This window comes from Anas platyrhynchos, chromosome 7 (assembly GCF_047663525.1).
Source record: "Anas platyrhynchos isolate ZD024472 breed Pekin duck chromosome 7, IASCAAS_PekinDuck_T2T, whole genome shotgun sequence".
Taxonomy (NCBI): domain Eukaryota; kingdom Metazoa; phylum Chordata; class Aves; order Anseriformes; family Anatidae; genus Anas; species Anas platyrhynchos.
In genome coordinates this window covers 2766469-2783898 of record NC_092593.1, presented here as the reverse complement: position 1 = coordinate 2783898, position 17430 = coordinate 2766469, and the positions used below count along the sequence as shown (strand labels likewise).

General features: G+C 39.3%; 1 protein-coding gene across 15 annotated transcripts in view; it reads left to right on the top strand.

Moving 5' to 3' along the window:
- LYPD6B (LY6/PLAUR domain containing 6B) overlaps positions 1 to 17430 on the top strand; it is a 67195-nt gene that overhangs the window by 26525 nt on the left and 23240 nt on the right. For 12 of the 15 annotated variants that reach the window (XM_072040386.1, XM_072040382.1, XM_072040380.1 and 9 more), the window contains 5 exons: positions 7379 to 7475; positions 8776 to 8929; positions 10079 to 10177; positions 10974 to 11104; positions 12566 to 17352. In XM_072040386.1, the coding sequence (XP_071896487.1) occupies positions 8815 to 8929; positions 10079 to 10177; positions 10974 to 11104; positions 12566 to 12730 (510 nt within the window). In that variant the 5' untranslated portion in view covers positions 7379 to 7475; positions 8776 to 8814 and the 3' untranslated portion in view covers positions 12731 to 17352. Of the gene's footprint in view, positions 1 to 7113; positions 7228 to 7378; positions 7476 to 8635; positions 8699 to 8775; positions 8930 to 10078; positions 10178 to 10973; positions 11105 to 12565; positions 17353 to 17430 lie in introns of those variants that run through there. The other 3 variants (XM_072040392.1, XM_072040387.1, XM_072040393.1) reach the window with 3 other exon arrangements.

Below are 17430 nucleotides of genomic sequence, written 5' to 3'. Positions count from 1 at the left end.
AGGATTTCTTCTCACTGAGCAGGACTTCAGAGACGTGAAGGTGGGGAAGACGTATTTGAAGGGAAATAACCTGACTGTGTGCTTGGAGAGTGTGAAGAAGAGCTGTAGAACAGGAGCAGTTCGGTCACATGAATTAGAAACTTAGATATCTCCTCTAGCAAGTGAGACAATTTCAGTGGCTTCCTAGGGAGTTAGGTGGGAGGTAAAGCAACAAGAAGTGGCCCTGGTTTGGTGCTGTCCTGACACAAATGACCAGAACTGGAAATGGATGGCTCCGTCTTGCACGCTGTTCCAGCTCAAAAATCTAGTGACTCTTTTGGGAAAAATACTATGAAAAAATGCTATGAAATGCTATGCGTCCATCCTTGAGAATGATGCAGAGCCCAGAAGTGGTGAGGTTTAGGATTTAGGGCTGCAGGATGGTGGAAGAGAGATCGCCTTCCATGCAGCGATGTGGTTCCTCTTCTAGTGCATGGGTGTTTGCAGGAAGGGCAATGTGAGAAATGCCACTAAATGAATTGTTTTCAACTAATTCTAATTAAATATTGCTTAGTACCAAGTTGTGTTGAGAGACGTGGAAACGTTGGTGCTCCTCCTCCCGAAATTTGAGCCTTGGAGGAAGAGGAGAGTGCAGCACTTGGGTTTGGTAGCTGAAGATACGGCGTGTATGTCAACACGGCTTTTGTGAGCCCGTGAAAGGGAGCTTTTTGTGTTTGCATTGCCCCTCCCCTCGAAACGAGGGCACATCACTTTTCTCTCACACGGCAGCAGAAAGCTGGCTGAGGCTGTTCACCTAACAAATCGTGCCAAACACTGCCTGGAAGTAACAGCCCTCAGCTACCAGGAACTGGGATTTGCTTCTTGCTCTTTTCAGGATTGGAGGTGCTGATGGGATGCAAATGCCACCTTATGCTAGGTCAGATCGGATCGGTCAGCGATTTGTTGTTTAATTGCTGAATATTGTTTGTTTAAATATTGTTCTGAATATTGTTTGTTTAAAGCATTTCAAAACAAACAAATGGCTCTTAAGCCTTTCATTGATTGAAGCTGTGTAAGGAATTAAAACATACTGTGTTAGTCCTCTGAGGAAAATAACGCCTTTTTCTCTTGGCCCCCTTTCATCTCTTGCTTTGCAGAGTTCACGTACCCTGGATCTATCTTCCAAGTTAATCTTTAGATAAGACAAAGCTGTAAAATGTGTGTAGATAACGTTCTGTCGTATATATTAATAGATTTCTAAAAGGCATCACCAAAAGTACTCTCCTCAGTGCCAACCCATCAGCTCACTCTTTGGTGGTCAACAAGGAGTGAAGAGTGAAGAGCCCAGGTAGAAGGGGCTGCAGAAACCAGGGTACCACCAACAGACAAGTGGGGTTTTCATCATGTCTTCTCCATTAGTGGCTGTATCTCAAGTAGAAAATACTAAATTACCAAGAAAAAAAAAATCCTCACCTTCTGTCAAGAAGTACTCAAGCCATATTTGAAGCATCCATTCCTTCGGAGTGGTGTGGTCTTAACCTTCAAAGAGAAAACTGGGTGGAAATTGTGAGCACAATTAGAGCTCACCTACTGAGAACTACATCTGCAAGATGAGATCGTTGTGTCAGCTTGTGTAGGGCAGAATAATGGGAATTGCTCACATACTTGATGGGTTTTTAGCAACTGCAAGCGTCTGCCTTAGTAATGTGGAAGAGTAACGTGGAGGAAAGGGGATTTTGGGCCCCAAACATTTTTCAGAAGTGTTATCAGTGACACTATGATTAATTCTCTGCTCAGAACTAGTTATGTTGCAATGCTGCTCATGTTAGATGTGATGTATGACACTGGGCTGCAGTGCAGCTTTGTAAGCAATACGATTTCAAGCGTGGTATTTTATATATTAACCGGATAGCTACCCAATAGTAGATACTGCATTGACCTGACAGTAATCAGAATTTCACTCTTTCCCTAATTCCAGCATGCCTGCAATGAAAATCAACCCTTTTTGTAGACATAAATACCATGTGGGCCATGGAAATAAACCTTGGAAAAGATTTCTGGTTTCAAAGTTGTATTTTTTTTTTTTTTTCAGTAAGGAGTTGAACGTGCTGCGTGCTGCAAGAGGAGAGGTCCGAGGAGATCAGAAAGTTTCCAGTCTCAGGGATCGCACAGCACCAGGAAGCTGATGTGAAAATGAGACAAAGATAGTATCAGACAAGTAGCAGCACTATAAATTTCACACATTAAGCCTGCCAACATAAACCCATGGTTGACTCTGCGGCTGCGTGGGTTCCCCAACTGCAGTGTGGAGCAGTTGGTGCTGCTCTTTTACACAGGTGCAACCCCGTGGTGGAAGGGCACTGCTCCCCGTACCCCCACTGCTGAGAAGGGGAGGCAAAACAGCCCCTCTGGTGTTGGGTTATTGCAGAGGAGAGCACCTGAGGTTTCCGTGAGGTGTCCTGCCGTGGGAAGGTGAGGAACGCTGTGCCCTGAGCACAGCCCCTGATGATCAGTGTGGTACAACTACACCGAGCTACTGCGCCTTTTCTGCGTCTTCTTCAGCTCAGAATTTGTGTTAGTATATATGCGACACCAAACCCTTTGTAACCTGGGAAAATGGTGCAGCTGAGACTGGAGGAGAGGGCACGGACTGACCTTTTTGTCCTCGTTACTCTTCCCAAACAGCTGAACACCAACAGCAGTGAGATAATGACCAGGAGTCAAGAAGGGAAGGCTGATGTCACTGAATCTACCCCGTACATCAATGCTGAGTTAAAAAAAAAAAAAAAAAAAAAAAAAAGCTTTAGGCATTCTTTCCAGGTTTATAAACTCATCTCGTGCGTAGCTTAAATCTTAGCTTTAAGATACAGCTGAGCATGAAGCTCGTGAAAAATGGCCTTTGTGATGCAGAAAGTGTCGTACCTTCTGATTTGTCTGCTTCCCCCGTGCCTTCTTAGGTTCAAACAGATTATGAGGAATTTAAGATCTGAAATAGGGCTGCATGTAAACTCCTAGCTAGCTTTTCTCCTAGCTAAATATTTTCTGTGCAAATTTTGATTTTTAATTTGAAAGGGAAAGTAGCATTTATTTCCCATGTGGAAATCAAGTAGGTTCTCGTTTTTACTGCCTAGAATGTTTTGTTTTACTGTCTAGAAGGGGATCTGTAACTTTTTGACATATGTAGTTGTGAATATTGGGCATAGTTTGTGTTAAAATAGGATTTCCCCTGGAAAAGCGAAAAAGCATATCTCTGAGGTTGAATTTAACTCAGTGAAGACCTGCATTTTTCATTTAATACACTATGGTGCTGTACCAAATATTCTGCAAAATTAATGTTGTTAAATGAATATTTGCAGAAGTGCTGTGAGGAGCTCAGCAAAAAGCCTAAAATGTTAGGTCAGCTTCAGTATCTACTGATGCTTTCTGGTTCCTGCGCTGCTGGTTATAATAAAATGGATGAACTGTGAGAAAAGCATAATTCTGTCAGTATTTTAAGCTTTGTTAAGGAGAAGGAAGGGGAAGGAGAAATGCAAAAGTGTGTTGTCATAGGTAGGCAAATTGTATGTGTACAAGATGGCAGCAGTTTTAAAACAAGTGTAGATCAGTCCTTTCATCTGATTTTACTGCAAGGAAAGTAAAAGCACTGCTTATTCCTCTAATCTCTTTTCTCTAGAGTAGTATTAAGTTCCCATTTCCAGTCTTGCACAGGTGGGAGAGAGGGATTTAAAACCATTTCAGATGTGATACATAGAAGTTGTCACAAGCTCGAGTGTGAAATGCATAGCTTAACAAAGTGCAGTTGTCTGAGGAAATTCTATATTTGCAGAAGGGAATAGGAAATTTATGTCTCATTAATGGATTTTTAGATAGCATAAATTGCTTTTCAAGGATGATTGAGGATTCTGAATTTTAAAATAAATGTCAGAGCTCGAAACTTGTCTTTGCTGAGCAGTTTTGTCTATAAAAGCAACGATATGTAACATGAATTGCAATGCAGCGTTCATTCTATGGATCTCCTTAGTATGAGCCTAAAAACAAACACCTGCTTTATCCTTGCAAATCCTTCACTTGAGTGGTATTGCTGAGATTTATCACATTAATTAGACATCAATTTTTTCAAACCCATTGCTGTTGCACACCTTGTGTCAGTACTCAGACACCTACATGTCTCAGAATGTGTTTGCATCACAGCTTCCCGTGCCAGCATTATACCCCAAGCTAAATGGTGTTGACGTTACCAGACCTGTGTGTGTTTTATTTGTGTAAGACCTCAGATAAAGAACTCTATAATTTTTGGTAATTAAGACCAAATTTAATGCCAGACATGGTGAAGTGTGCTGTGGGTGAAGGTAAAGAAGCTGGTTTAAAATGATCTTGATGGCATAAATTCTATTTTGTCAGTGTTATTAGTTCCCAATATGTGTCAGGGTAACACAAAACCTCTTTTCCTGTGTTATTCTGTTCTAATGGTAACGTGCTACAAGGAAACTTCAGCTTCTTGGGTAAGGAAAGGTAGAACTTGTGTACCAAGCAGTTTTATTTTGCAGATCTGTAATAATATTCTTGGGCTTTTTAATCCTTTAAAATATTTCATATTTTTTTTCCTTTAAAAAAATTTATATTAAGTGTACTCTGCTTATTTACCACAGAAAATTAAGATTTTCTCTTAATCTTTCCACCTATTTATTCACTCCCTGGGTTTTGAAATGTAGTAAATGCTGGCATACAGATCAAATTAAGTGGTCTCTAGAGGAAAACATGAGAGTGGCAGTGTTCGTTAGGACATGAGGGAGCCAAGGAGCTATTTTTCCCCTTTTAGGTAAGTCAGGGTGTCAGTTTTACCCTTTCTGACTTGAGGTAGGGAACACCTGATGATGTCAGGTGTTATAACTTCTGCAGCCCTTACCATACATACCTTTATGCCTATGTATGTCTAACTCCTGTGTCCTGAAGTGCTATTTAATAAGCTTTATGTAAGCATTCACAATTATCTAATAGCACCTGAAGATTGCTTACAAAATGACAGGAGGAAGTTTCATTTGCATTGCATATCTGATGTTAAATCTGCTAATCCTCCATCGGCTCTGCCAGGAAAAACAATGTAGACAGACTTGAATTTTATTAAAATCAGAAATCGAGCATGCTGCTTCCTACTCCTCCTTTACACGCTGCAAAATCAAGTGTCAAACCTTACAGAACACATCGGTTGATTCTGCCATTGTCTTCATGGGTTTCTTGAAATGTGTCTAGGTTGCAGGTTATTTACAGAGCCTATGCTAACAGCCCGTCCCTCTCAGGTCTTCCTCCCTCACCCCCTGAATGCTGTCTCCACGTTTTGTCTTGTTTACATAAGTTAATCTTCCATATAGTGACAGGTTTTGCCTTCATTAACGAGAGTTCCTAATTGTGCCTAATGAACTGTTTGCTCATACTCCGAGATAATGTTGTGTGAAAGCAGAGCAGAGATAAGAGGCTGTGAAGAAAATAAGCATTTTTAAGATTTTGGATGATATGAAAGCTATTATTTTCTTTTTTTTTTTTTTTTTTTGGCCAATATTTTCCCATTTTATTTGAAAATGGCTCCTGGTGCAGCTGTGTAACTACGGCTACTTCAAAGGACATCCATTATTTATTGGCCTGCTTAGCAAACAAGGACACCTTTGACTACAGCAAACTGTGAGGTCAATTTGCTGTGCCTCCCACCACCTGAAGACTAGCTTTTCTGTATTTATCTCCTCGAAAATTTTCCATTTGGTGTGAGTGTCCCTAGGGAAAGCAATAGGAACGTGGGGGAGAGGACAGGAGAGGCCTGAGTCTGCAGAAAGCTGGCACACGTGTCCTTGTGCCTTTTATGTGCTACCCAGGTGCATCAGGTAAGGTTACAGCCCAGTTTCCCCATAAAGGCCATTTTTTTCCTCAATTGAGTAGAAAATGTAGTGAAGGGGATGAACTTTGCAACTACTGTGCATGGAAATGATTCAACACCCTATCATCCTACAGAGTAAATCTGAAAAAAATAAGCAATAAATGGGATGAACGTGAAAGTGAATGGCTGTACGGGGTCACACCAAGCACCTCACCGTCTTGTTTGGGTGCCAATCATGAGAAATCGATAGGCAGGGTTAGAAAAACCTCGATGTAGGGTATGGCTGCAAGGATGTCCTCCACTTCTGTGGAAAAGGAGGCACTGCAAGAGCTGGCTAATTCAGTGGTGTGTAACTATGTTTTGTATTGTACGATTGAGGCATTTTTGGTTTTGGTTCACCACGCGAGGGGTCTCCCCCATGTGGGAAATGAAGATCCCTTGAGCTAACCTTTGTGCACCTCTAGATGTTATCTTTTCCTACGGCTGGCTGTTTTCATGGCAGGAATAATTTTATAGAAATATGCTAATGGTGTAGTTTGCTTCTGGTACCTATTTAATTTTGTGATTACATCAACTTGAGCACCTCAACTCATCCAGAATAATAGTTGGAGTATTAAAGGGGTTTGGTGTGCCACAGTGATTCATTCTCTTGGTCAGAGCATTGACTCCTAATAAAAAAATAGGTTAAAGTGGAAGTGTGGGACTGGTAATATGGGGAATTATTGTCTAAAAAGATGTTGTCTGTGGAACTTGGAATGGGAATTCTCTGGGGCAGTGGAAAAACGTCAAGTCATGATGTAGGGGTTTGGGTCTCAACAAATTCAAAGCAGCATTAAGAGTAAGTGTACACTTGTAATGGTGGTGAGGCAAGTCAAGGGGGTTATAAACCATCTTCAGTCCTGTAAAATATCACTGTGCAACACTCATGCTTAGCTGGAAAGAACTGTACCTATGTTTTACATTTATTTTTGGACTTTGCAGTGTTTTTAGGATTTGGGCTGTCGTTTTTGTGTTCCTATTTCAGTAAGGACTGAACTGTGGGGGACCTGTTTACTACATAGCTTGCTAATAACCTCAGTCTGGAGTCTGATGATCGTCTTCACTCCCTTTGCTGCTGCTTAGTGCTTCTATTTTGGTCACAGTGTGTGTTGAAAGATTTGATAGATATCTCTAGATTACGAAATATATGTTCGTCTGGTCCCACCCAGCTAATTGCCTGAAAAATATTTTTCCCTTGCAAAAAAAAAAAAAAAAGGTAAATGAAAAGTACACTTCCTCATGGAAGGACTCAGTAGTCTCATTGTTTCTCATTGTCTTTTATAAGACTGGGGTCACAGGAAGGAGGCAATCTGTACGTCTGTACTAGGACAGAGCTCATTCAGGTACTTCTTTGGGTCTTTTGTTAGAAACTCTGAAATATGGTAGTTTTTGTATCCTCATTTTTAATATGAAAAAGACAAACAAACAGTAATTAAGCTGATTATTTCCTTTAGGACAGAATTTTGATGATCAGTTGCTGTTTGTTTTCCACAGGTTCTTTCTCTTAATTCTGCTCTAGATCCTGGGCTGTAGTTGGAAGAAATCTGGAGAATCCCCATAAAATAGTCCTGGAGGTGCACTGTAAGTAGAGGTAAGCTGTGATGTTCTCAGTATCTACTGAAATCTATCCAGAAAGCCATGGTTTAAAAAACAGATCCTAAACAGGACGGGTGAGCTCCCAAGGCATAAAGCTGAACTTTCTCTTGATTGCTTCATAGGCAAAAGTCTTTCAAGTAATTCCTGTATGCGTCAATGGAAAAACAGGAAAAAGAAGGAAGTCCTGTGATTTCTCTGCCGTGTCTTGTCAGTAACATTTTCATTTCAGTGTTGGGAACCGTTCAGAGCTTCCTGCATGGCCTAGCGTACGTCAACATGGTGCAGGGGGATGCAGAGAGATTTTTGAATGAATTCACCTGGCACCGCAAAGCAACGTCTCAGGTTTAGCGGGAGCCTCCTCTCAAGCTTGTTTATCCTGCTAGGAATTTGCATGGGCTGAGTGCCATTTAATATGATTCTACTTTTTAATATCTGAACTAGGTCCAGTATCACTACATTTCACCATACAAACTTGTCTGTCTGTGTGTGTGTGTATACATCTAAATATAAAACTGACCAAAAATTTAATGGAATTGTTCTTCTTCCCGGAAAAACCTTGCCAAAGAGCAAAAAGGGCCCGAAGAAATGCACAAAGCACACCCAAAATGTTTGTCTCATCTATCTGAATGTTCTATTTACAGTTCTCCAAAATGTGTGTGTTATCACCAAGTATCTTGCTTGACATTTCCTTGGTATGCAAAGGGAATAAACCTAATTTACACTCATGATTTTAAATGCCATGCCACTGATAAATGCACTTAGAATTAATTCAGTTGGTGTCGCTTAACTGAAGTCAACAGGCATACACTGATCTATTTCACTTAAGGAATTGGATCGGTTAAATCTTGGGTTCTAGGCTGTTCATGTTCAAAAAAAAAATATATATATATGTTCCCACAATCTGCATTTTGCTTTGTTTAATGGTGTGTAATTCTGTCTGATTCAAGTAGGACATAAAGGATCTCTGTCCTAATGTTGATTTTTAGGAATGCTTACATGGCATCTATCCATGAGACTGACATTGCTTGCAAGGACAAATAGATTAAAGAAATTATGTTCTTAAATTTGTGGAAACTTAACTACTTTGTACAGGATCTTGGCCAGCAGAAGGCAGTAACTGCTCAGCTTTGGATTGTTCATCATTGTTAATGAGGTAGCTTGCATTAGCCATCTTCCCAGTAATGATTTGCAGACTGAATTTTCAAGGTTTCAGACTTGGTTCGTAGGAAGTTTGTTGTTAATGTGCTCAGTTGTTTATGATACCCCCTAAACAACGTGTTCCCTTTCTTTCCTAGGCCTACGAGTTTTACTTTTCATGAACAACAACGTTCAGCATGTTGTTATTCTGTCACGCGCTGGTTGGAGCTTTTCTTCCGTTCTTCGTCCTTTCAGGGAACTGGGTTTCAGCAAAGAACATCAACTTCTACAATGTGAGGCCTCCAGTAGACCGTAAGTAGACAGCTATGCTTTTCTTGTGTGTGCAATTGTAGCTTAATGTTTTAGTTGCCATATTCTTTCAGTCCTTTGTTTCTTACAGGATTTTCTTCTTCAGACATGAAATGCTAGATTTGAAAAATAAAACTATTGCTTTTTAATCCGTAGCAGTTTATTTTATTTCCAAGATTTTATGTGGACTGAATGAAAACGAACTGTTGCATGCATTGCTAAGCTAAAGAATGCACCAGAGCAGTAGTTTTCACATTTTATATGCTTTTGTTATACTTTCTATCTCTGAAATGACTTCCTACAGAAAACATTATGCAATGGATTTCTTCTAAATAATACAGAACAGGTGTCTTTGTCCTTTATCTTGTTGGGGTTTTTGTAAGGGAAAGAATAGGTATGCAGTCTGCAATTAATTCAAGCTGAAGGTAATTAAAAATGTTGTGAGACCTGTGAAGCCAGTTGTCACTAATAGCATCATGTTTTTGCCTCTTATCTAACATCAGAAGTATTCCCTATACCTTCTCTTAAGGGAGAACACTTTCTTGATACAGATCTAAAACGCTCTGGACAGCTAGATACGCTAGGTACATATGTGCATCTAGGAAACTGCATCTCAAGTTCATCTGTATATGTATGTCATGTAAACAAGCTTTTAAAGTAGTCCTCTTGATCCCTTTGTCAAAGGGAATGAAATTTCCAAAGCTGGCGACCAAGATCTAAAGCTGCTTTTGAAGATGCAGTTTTTCATCAAAAGAATCAAAAGCCATTTCAATGCAGATTGTGTTTGTGTGTCTGTACAAACATACATGTAGATGTGTTATCGTGTACATACATATAAGATGCTCCCTCTTTCCTGCTTTTCCCACCAATGTTTAAATGGTGTTCTTGACTGTGAGAGAATGGAAAGAGGAGGAGGCATTTTAATGATCAGGCATAGCAAAAACAGTTAAAGATATGGAAACTTTCAACAAAACTTATTTCATAGGTTTTATTTATCTAGCAATGATGAATATGTAGGTGATTGTGGCCATTAAAAATATGTACATGCATGTAATGTGTCTGTGTGTGTGTGTGCAAACACAATACTATTTTAAATATTTGTTTTCTTTTTGTTTTAATTTGCCAACTTACTGTATTTTAATACTTTCAAAGCCACTCCATTTCCAAACAGTTTTAAGTGCTTTACCTGCGATAATGCGGTGGACAACTACAACTGTAACAGATGGGCTGAAGATAGATGGTGTCCCGAAAGTAAGTGTTTCTGCACGAAGGGGATTCTCCACCATAGTTGAATTTGTTTCTCCCTGCCTCAGCCATCTTGTAGAAGTCTAAGCGAAAAGGATTAACATACCAACACAGTGATGCCCTTATTAGTAATAATGAGTCATATGATTTTTGCTGAGGGGAGTATTCTGACCATTTCAGAGTGCAAAGCAACAGTGCAAATATTATTTTATATATATATGTGTGTATATGTATATAGATCTATATTGCCATGTGCTTTCTAGGAATTACTTTTAAGGATGTTATTAAAACATTTAAGAATTGCCTTCCTTTTTGGTTTCCATCCTGAGATATGATTGTCACCGTAGGCTTGCGTGTGATAAGCAAGACCTGAATGTCTAGGGATCATACTTGTATGAGGGAATGATGGATACTGAGAAATGAATGGAAATATGCTTCCTCATTTTTCTTCACAGAGCTATTCATAGTAACAGTGGGAAAGGGGAAGAAATGAACTATTGGAATGAGGAAGCATGTCTGAAACAAAGAAAAAAAGAGTAGAGAAAGGAAGATAAATGTGTAGATTACAGTGCTAATTAAGTGATAGCAGCATTTCTGGAGGTTTGAAGGATCAGTTAAGCTTAAGATTTCATCAGTAATTAATTTCTTGCAAAATGGTGTTTTGATCAAGTTGAAAAATGGCTTTAGACAACCCAAATACGTCATTTTTATGGGAACATTTTGCTAAACCGTGTGAAGAGTTTTAACCCTGTAAAAGACTGCATACTGTAAGAAAATTAACATTTTAAAATTTATTTTGTAGGTACTCAGTACTGTCTGACAGTTCATCTCTTCACAGACCATGGGAAGAGTATGTCAGTCACCAAAAAATGTGCTACTGGAGAGGAGTGCCATTTTGTAGGCTGCCATCATCACAGAGAAAGCGGTCACACAGTAAGCACTGCTCTTGCTGTAGGAGCAGCACATTGGTTTTGAGGTTTCCATTTCACTTCTTGTTTTTTCCTCTGAGCTGAAGATGATGTGCCAAGATGTATTCTCCAGTACTTAGCAACAGAAATTAAATTTCACCACCTGAAGCGTAACTACCCCCTCCTTCCTCCTTTCCTCTTTGTGTGTGACAGCACGTAATAACCACTTCTAGAAAAGCACCTGAGCTTTCTGGTGCACTGGCAGTGTGCATCCAATGTGTGCACCTTGGTTTCTGAGTAAGGCACCCAAGGAGGCTATGCGGCCTGCATTGATGCACCTGCGATGCTGCGGGTGTTCAGGATTTTTAGAAGTAAATCTGATCCCCTCTCTGATGCTCTACCTGCTAAAATACTGGGATTCACATTCCGTGTTGGTTGTCTCCACAAGCGTGCTTGTAGGAACAGTGGAGTTTCCTTTTGTACATTGGCTCTGAAAAGACTTTGGTGGCTCTGAACAGTCGTGCTTGGCTACCTTACTCAGGGAATTAATTTCCACAGTGGAAAGTCATCAAAAATAGGGTAAGACTAGCAAGAGGCTTGGAACATACTCTGTTTTGTTCTGCAGCCATGCCAAAAAAGAACTCCTGTGCTAAAGGAAAATATAAGATACAAAGAGCTGTGCCAAATAAACTGTGGAAGACAGAAGCCAAATGCTTTGTGACATTTATCAGAAGACTAATTTCCAAATGGGAGCCCATAAAGTACTATAAAGAAAACTCTAATTTGTTACGTAAGCTTGATGGCAGAAATCTAGAAGAGGTAACAGGTGATTTTCTGTAGCATAAAACCTGCTGAAATCATAAAAGAAAAAAAAATCCTATTTACAGACCTATTAAACCAACATCATTGGAAAATTTTCTTGAAAAACTAGGCTGACACCATCCTGGTGCCTTTGCTATGATTAAGGATTGTAACACTGCTGCCTCATTTTTTAAGGGAGGTTGCAGTCTTGAGTCTTTCTGCTACTACTATATTCCTTATCTCACTTTGTAAAACTCTTGGTTTGTCCAGTTTCCTTCTTGCCCTGTGAGACTTTCAGTGGCACTGGCACGATCTGAAAAAAAAACACGTATTTTGATAAGTGTATATATTTTGATAATCTTTCACCTAGAATTCCTCACAACTGTGGAAATATGTGCAAGCTCCTTTTTCTTCAGTCATGTAAGGTATTTTTTTTAGATGTTAATATGCACTGCTAAAATACTTTGGGAATTGCAGGCAGTCCATGTTTTTGCAAAGCAATTAAATATCATAGAGTAGTTATTGAATTTTATGTAGTATTCAGATAGAAAAACACTGATATTTAAAAACTAAAATCTTTGGATAGGAGCTATTTTTGGCATGAAAGATTTCAGACTCCAAAGACGAAGCAGACAGCATCCATGTCAAATTGCCCCATGTCCTGTGATCTCCTTTTTCTCAACAGGAATGTGTTTCTTGCTGTGAAGGCATGATTTGCAACGTAGAGATCCCAACCAATCACACAAATGCAGTATTTGCTGTCTTGCACGCGCGGAGAACGTCGGATGGCAGCAGGTGGACAGTGAACATCGCAGTGCTTGTGTCAGTCGTGATGATTGCCTTGTCGTGATGCAGCATCCTCCTGTACCTGTGCTCGAGAGGGTTTGCCTTTCCGTGGGCTGGCAGAAATGGTAAGAAGATTCAGTATGTGCCAGGAGAAGCCACTGATACTTCTCAACTACATAAAATGTAAGAGGACAGTGGGAAGACACGTGTACATCGTGAAGTCCTGGGATATTTTAATGAAGATACTTCAAATGGTCTGCAGTATTTAAAAAAAACAAAAACAAAATCAGACACAAATACAAAAAAAAAAAACAACACACAACCAACAGCAAACCCACTGGAGACTAGGCAGTGGGGTGAAATCAAGTTATTATAATTCACTATTTTATGTTGAAAAAGCATGTATGGTTGGTGTGTTTCTTGAACAGAGAAAAGTGTCTGTAGACAATCCCTTTCCTTGGTGAGATAAAAGGGAACTCAACGGACTGTGTGCCAATCTGTATCTTAATGGGAACTGGTTTTAAACTTTTCACTGTACATAAATAACATGGACTGTCTTGTCTTGATCCACAGGTGTGTGTAAGCTTATCTTGTGTTACGGTTTTCAGAGAAAACATACACAAGGGAATTTTTTCTATTTTGACCAGAGTTATAATTTCTATGGGAAGAAATGCAAAATAATACTTTAAGTCTCTTTTCTATACAATGGCTCACACTTGAATTATAAAACAATGTGAAATTGTGTAGAGTTTCTGTCCCAAAATCACGAGCTAGTTGAGCACCTAAAATGGAATTTGCATCTTCCCTCAATGGGATTATTTTCTTGCAGTAGAGTCCCACCCACCTCAGCTGCTCACCTCAGCTTCTGAATGCTTGTCTTTTTTTATATTAATGCAGCAATAATACCATGGATTTCAAATTGCAGCTATGGTCAAGCAATAACTTTTTCATTAAAATTTTAAGTGTGCACTTGGTATAAATAAGGAGAGCACTCTGCTATGTTTGGTCTCCGTTTTCTGAAGATCCTCCCAGAAATGCTGTTTCCTTGCTGGATCAGCTGGTAAGAAGTCAACACTGGATACCCCAGGCCTCTGGACATCCCTTTTATCTAGCATTGCCACCCATATTTGAAAAGTTTGGGCCAAGATTCTGTTTTTTATTACAGTATTGTGGTGTTTAATGCTGCATACTTGCATAGCTTGATTATTTGAATCCTGATCATTTAGATGACTGTTCGTCGGCTGGATAAACGGCTGCAAAGATGGCAAATAACAGAGTTTAGGTTACAGCTGGATGTACTAAACCCTTAATACTCTACCGTATGTTCTTATGTTATTTACACTGCAAACTTGCTATCGTACAGACCAGCAGGTACAGATTTTAGATGATTTCTCTCAGTGTGGTTTTATACGATCCTAAATCCTAACACATTTTGGCTGCTCCTGTTGGCCTAATGGTGTTTCTTCCAAATCCCCACCATTTTCACAAATTTCCTCTGACAACCCTAATATAGGGCAACACAACTAAGGATTTGACCTAACAAGGTTGAAAAATTGCATTTCATTTTTTTTTCATTTTGTAAATAAAATTGTTATTCATTTATGACTATACTGGTATGATTATTCTGATCTTTTCTAGCAACTTTTTTCTCCTCTTAAATGAGATGGTTAATATTACAATAAACTGTTGGAGCATTTTTTCAGAGAGGAGAGACTGTAAAAACTTAGTTTTACAGAGAGATGCAAAATTGATCTATGAAAAATTCAAGTAAATTCAAGTAACCCTAGAAACTGGGATTTTTAAGCATTAATATTGGCTTACGTATTAGCTCTTTTAAGTCACCAAATGTGTGTAAGCTAACAATTGAAAAAACAGTTTTTGTAATGTTTTCTGTTTTGTGTATGTTGTAAAATGGCAACGCTTTTTAGATCTTATAAATATGTTTAAAAACCAGTCTGTGACTGTTGACAGGCAGTTGCAGAGTTACAGAGGTTGGATGGAAATGCTTTTTCCTTGCCAGTGCACAATAATTCTTGCTGTCTAAGTCAAGGCTTTTCAGGCTGTGGCTTCTGATGATCAATGTTGTGCCACCCAACTTGCCAACCTGCCAAGTATGTTCTGTGGAAATATTTTTTTTGTTCAAAGATCATCCCTGGGTAACATATCCATAGCATTAATCTTGGCGTCAGACGTAGCTATGGACATAATTAAGATTGTTCCTTACTTTTCATCGTTAGATGTCATCTTTTTGCTACATGATCTACAGGTTTCTGGAGCTTTTCTCTTAGGGAAAATCATACCACGTTTTCTCTGTGCTCAACAGGGAGTCCCTGAGTTGAACAGGATGTTTGGGGCCATGCTATTTTTCCCGTTTTTGCCTCTAAGCACTAGGTGCTTCCATAATTCCATTTCTGGGAATAATTACGGCAATCTTAACAAGGCCTCAAAGTGCCCTAGAGTCTTATCTGAGTTTACTGTAAATAACTTACAATAATCTAAGCACTGACACTTGTTTACACTGCAAATGCCATTTCAGAGCATTTGGGAGTGCCAGGAAGACCCTGGAAGGCAGCCCAAGGGGTGGGCTCAGGCACAGAGGAAATGGGTTTCAGGTTCTCTGCAACAGCCGGGAGACCTCTGGGGGCTGTGTGGATCAGTCGGCATTTCTCTTGGTCGACCTGTTTTATTTTCTTCTGTTTGCCAAACTGAAAAGTTAAGAAACTTGCTTATACTTTAAATGCTTTTACTTATTTGCTGAAGAATTGCCTAGGATAAAAATAAAATTAAGAATTCCACTGAAGTGGAATAGCCAAATATATAGCCAAAATAGAATGCTTGATTTTAATTACCCTTTTTTAAAGAAACTAACAATAAAGGCAGCAACCTGGGTTTATGAGAGGAACTGGTGTTGCCAAAGGTTTATTTTTTAATGTAACAGAATTCCAGAAGTTCAGGATATTCAAGATCAATTCCAGTCGTCTTGATACATCACTGCCTTGGTTATTGCAAAGTTCAGGTCTGTTGTTTCTAGAAAGACAAATATGCAAAAGCTGTTAGCGCTGCACAGAAAGGCTGAAGGAATATGGAATTTGACACTATCACATGTAACCTTTGCTGCTTTTTATTTACATAAAAATCTTTATGTTTCTGATTATGTTTCCGATTTATGTTTCTGACTTGTAGGATAAGCAATGGGCATTAATGATTAAATAGTGCTAAAATTCATCACAGCACAAATTTTTGACACTCCTAATGCTCAGCTATGTAGGCAATCTTAATTTATGGTAGAATTTGTTTATTTTATTAAATAGATTGAAGTATCACCCATATTTTCTCTTCAGACATCTATCATTTATTGACTTTCAAAAATATTATTCGAGAAAAATAATCTCTTAGGGGCTACATAATGTATGTATGCCATGCATCTCAGTTTTGATTAATATGTGTGTTACTTGTTAATGCCTAAATTTGCCATGCAGCTTTGGAAGAGCCATTTGTGTAAATGCAAGTCCATAACTACATGCAGAGCAGAAAAGTTTGCTAACACTTCTGTGTACTCCCAGCCTCCAGCAGCAGGGTGCAAATGTTGCATTCTGCTCAGTAACGGGGCAGGGGGTTGTCTCTAAAGACAGCAGGCACTGGGTAAAAACCGTGGGTGCCAAACTCATGGGCATTCGTGGGCAAAATGATCCCTTTGTAGTGCCCTTAGAACCGATAAGAATCTTATTTTTGTTCACAAATAATGGTTTGTAAATCAATTCATGCAGTTGAGGAAAGATAAATGTTGTTTTGTGATGTATATGTATAATGATTTTTTTTATTTTTTTTTTACATTGCACTGGACAGTCTATGGAAGACTTATTTTTAAAAGTTTAAATACAGAAACCCTTCTCTATTCAGTGTTGGTTTGTACAGTACTTTCTTACTCTCTGCTGTTGTTTTAACTCTTCTCCAGAAGTGCCACTTAAATTAAAAGTACTGAAATATTTGCTGGTGGAAAAACTTTGTGGCAGAAGACAAAAAACCCATTTACTGCTTAAGAAAAACTGGACCAGGTATGAGGAAAGTTCTTTGACCCTTGTGAAAATAATTTTTTACTATTTAATTAGAAGAGTGTCGAAGAATTAACCATACTTTTACACTAGCCTCTTAAATTACCAGAAGAACTCTGAGGTCTAGCTACAGGTTAAAATTCCAAATCAAGGCAACAAACAGCACAGAGCCAGCTCTTTAAACAGGATAAAATGTTGATTTGGGATTTTATAGCAAGTAACTTAAAAGAAATTTAAAACTTCAAAGAAAAAGAGCTACAAAACCCCATTCTAGCTGTTCCCACAAAGCCTCTCTGTTTGCCTTGATGCTGGAAGGATCATGATGATGTTCGATTTGGACTCGATGATCTTGAGGTCTCTTCCAACCTAGAAATTCTGTGGAAGAAGCACTCAGTGTTGCAGCACATGCTGTTTGCAGGTGTTTCAGGTTGAGGAAACGGCCAGCAGCTGCAGGAGCAGGAGGAGCACGTTTCCTGCCCCTCTTCACCTGGGGATGCCGTTCCTGCCTTGTACCTCTTGTACTGCAGCAAGATAACCTGGAGCAGAAGCAGTTTGTAGAGCGCCTGAGGATCCTCCTGGTCCTCGCATCTCCTCCACTTTCGGCTTTTTTCTGTGAGGTGCAAAGCAGAAGAAGGTAGGGGTGCTGTTGTTGCTCACTGTAGATTTTGGGGTTCACAGATGCCTGTTGGATGAAGGGATGATGTAAGCCATT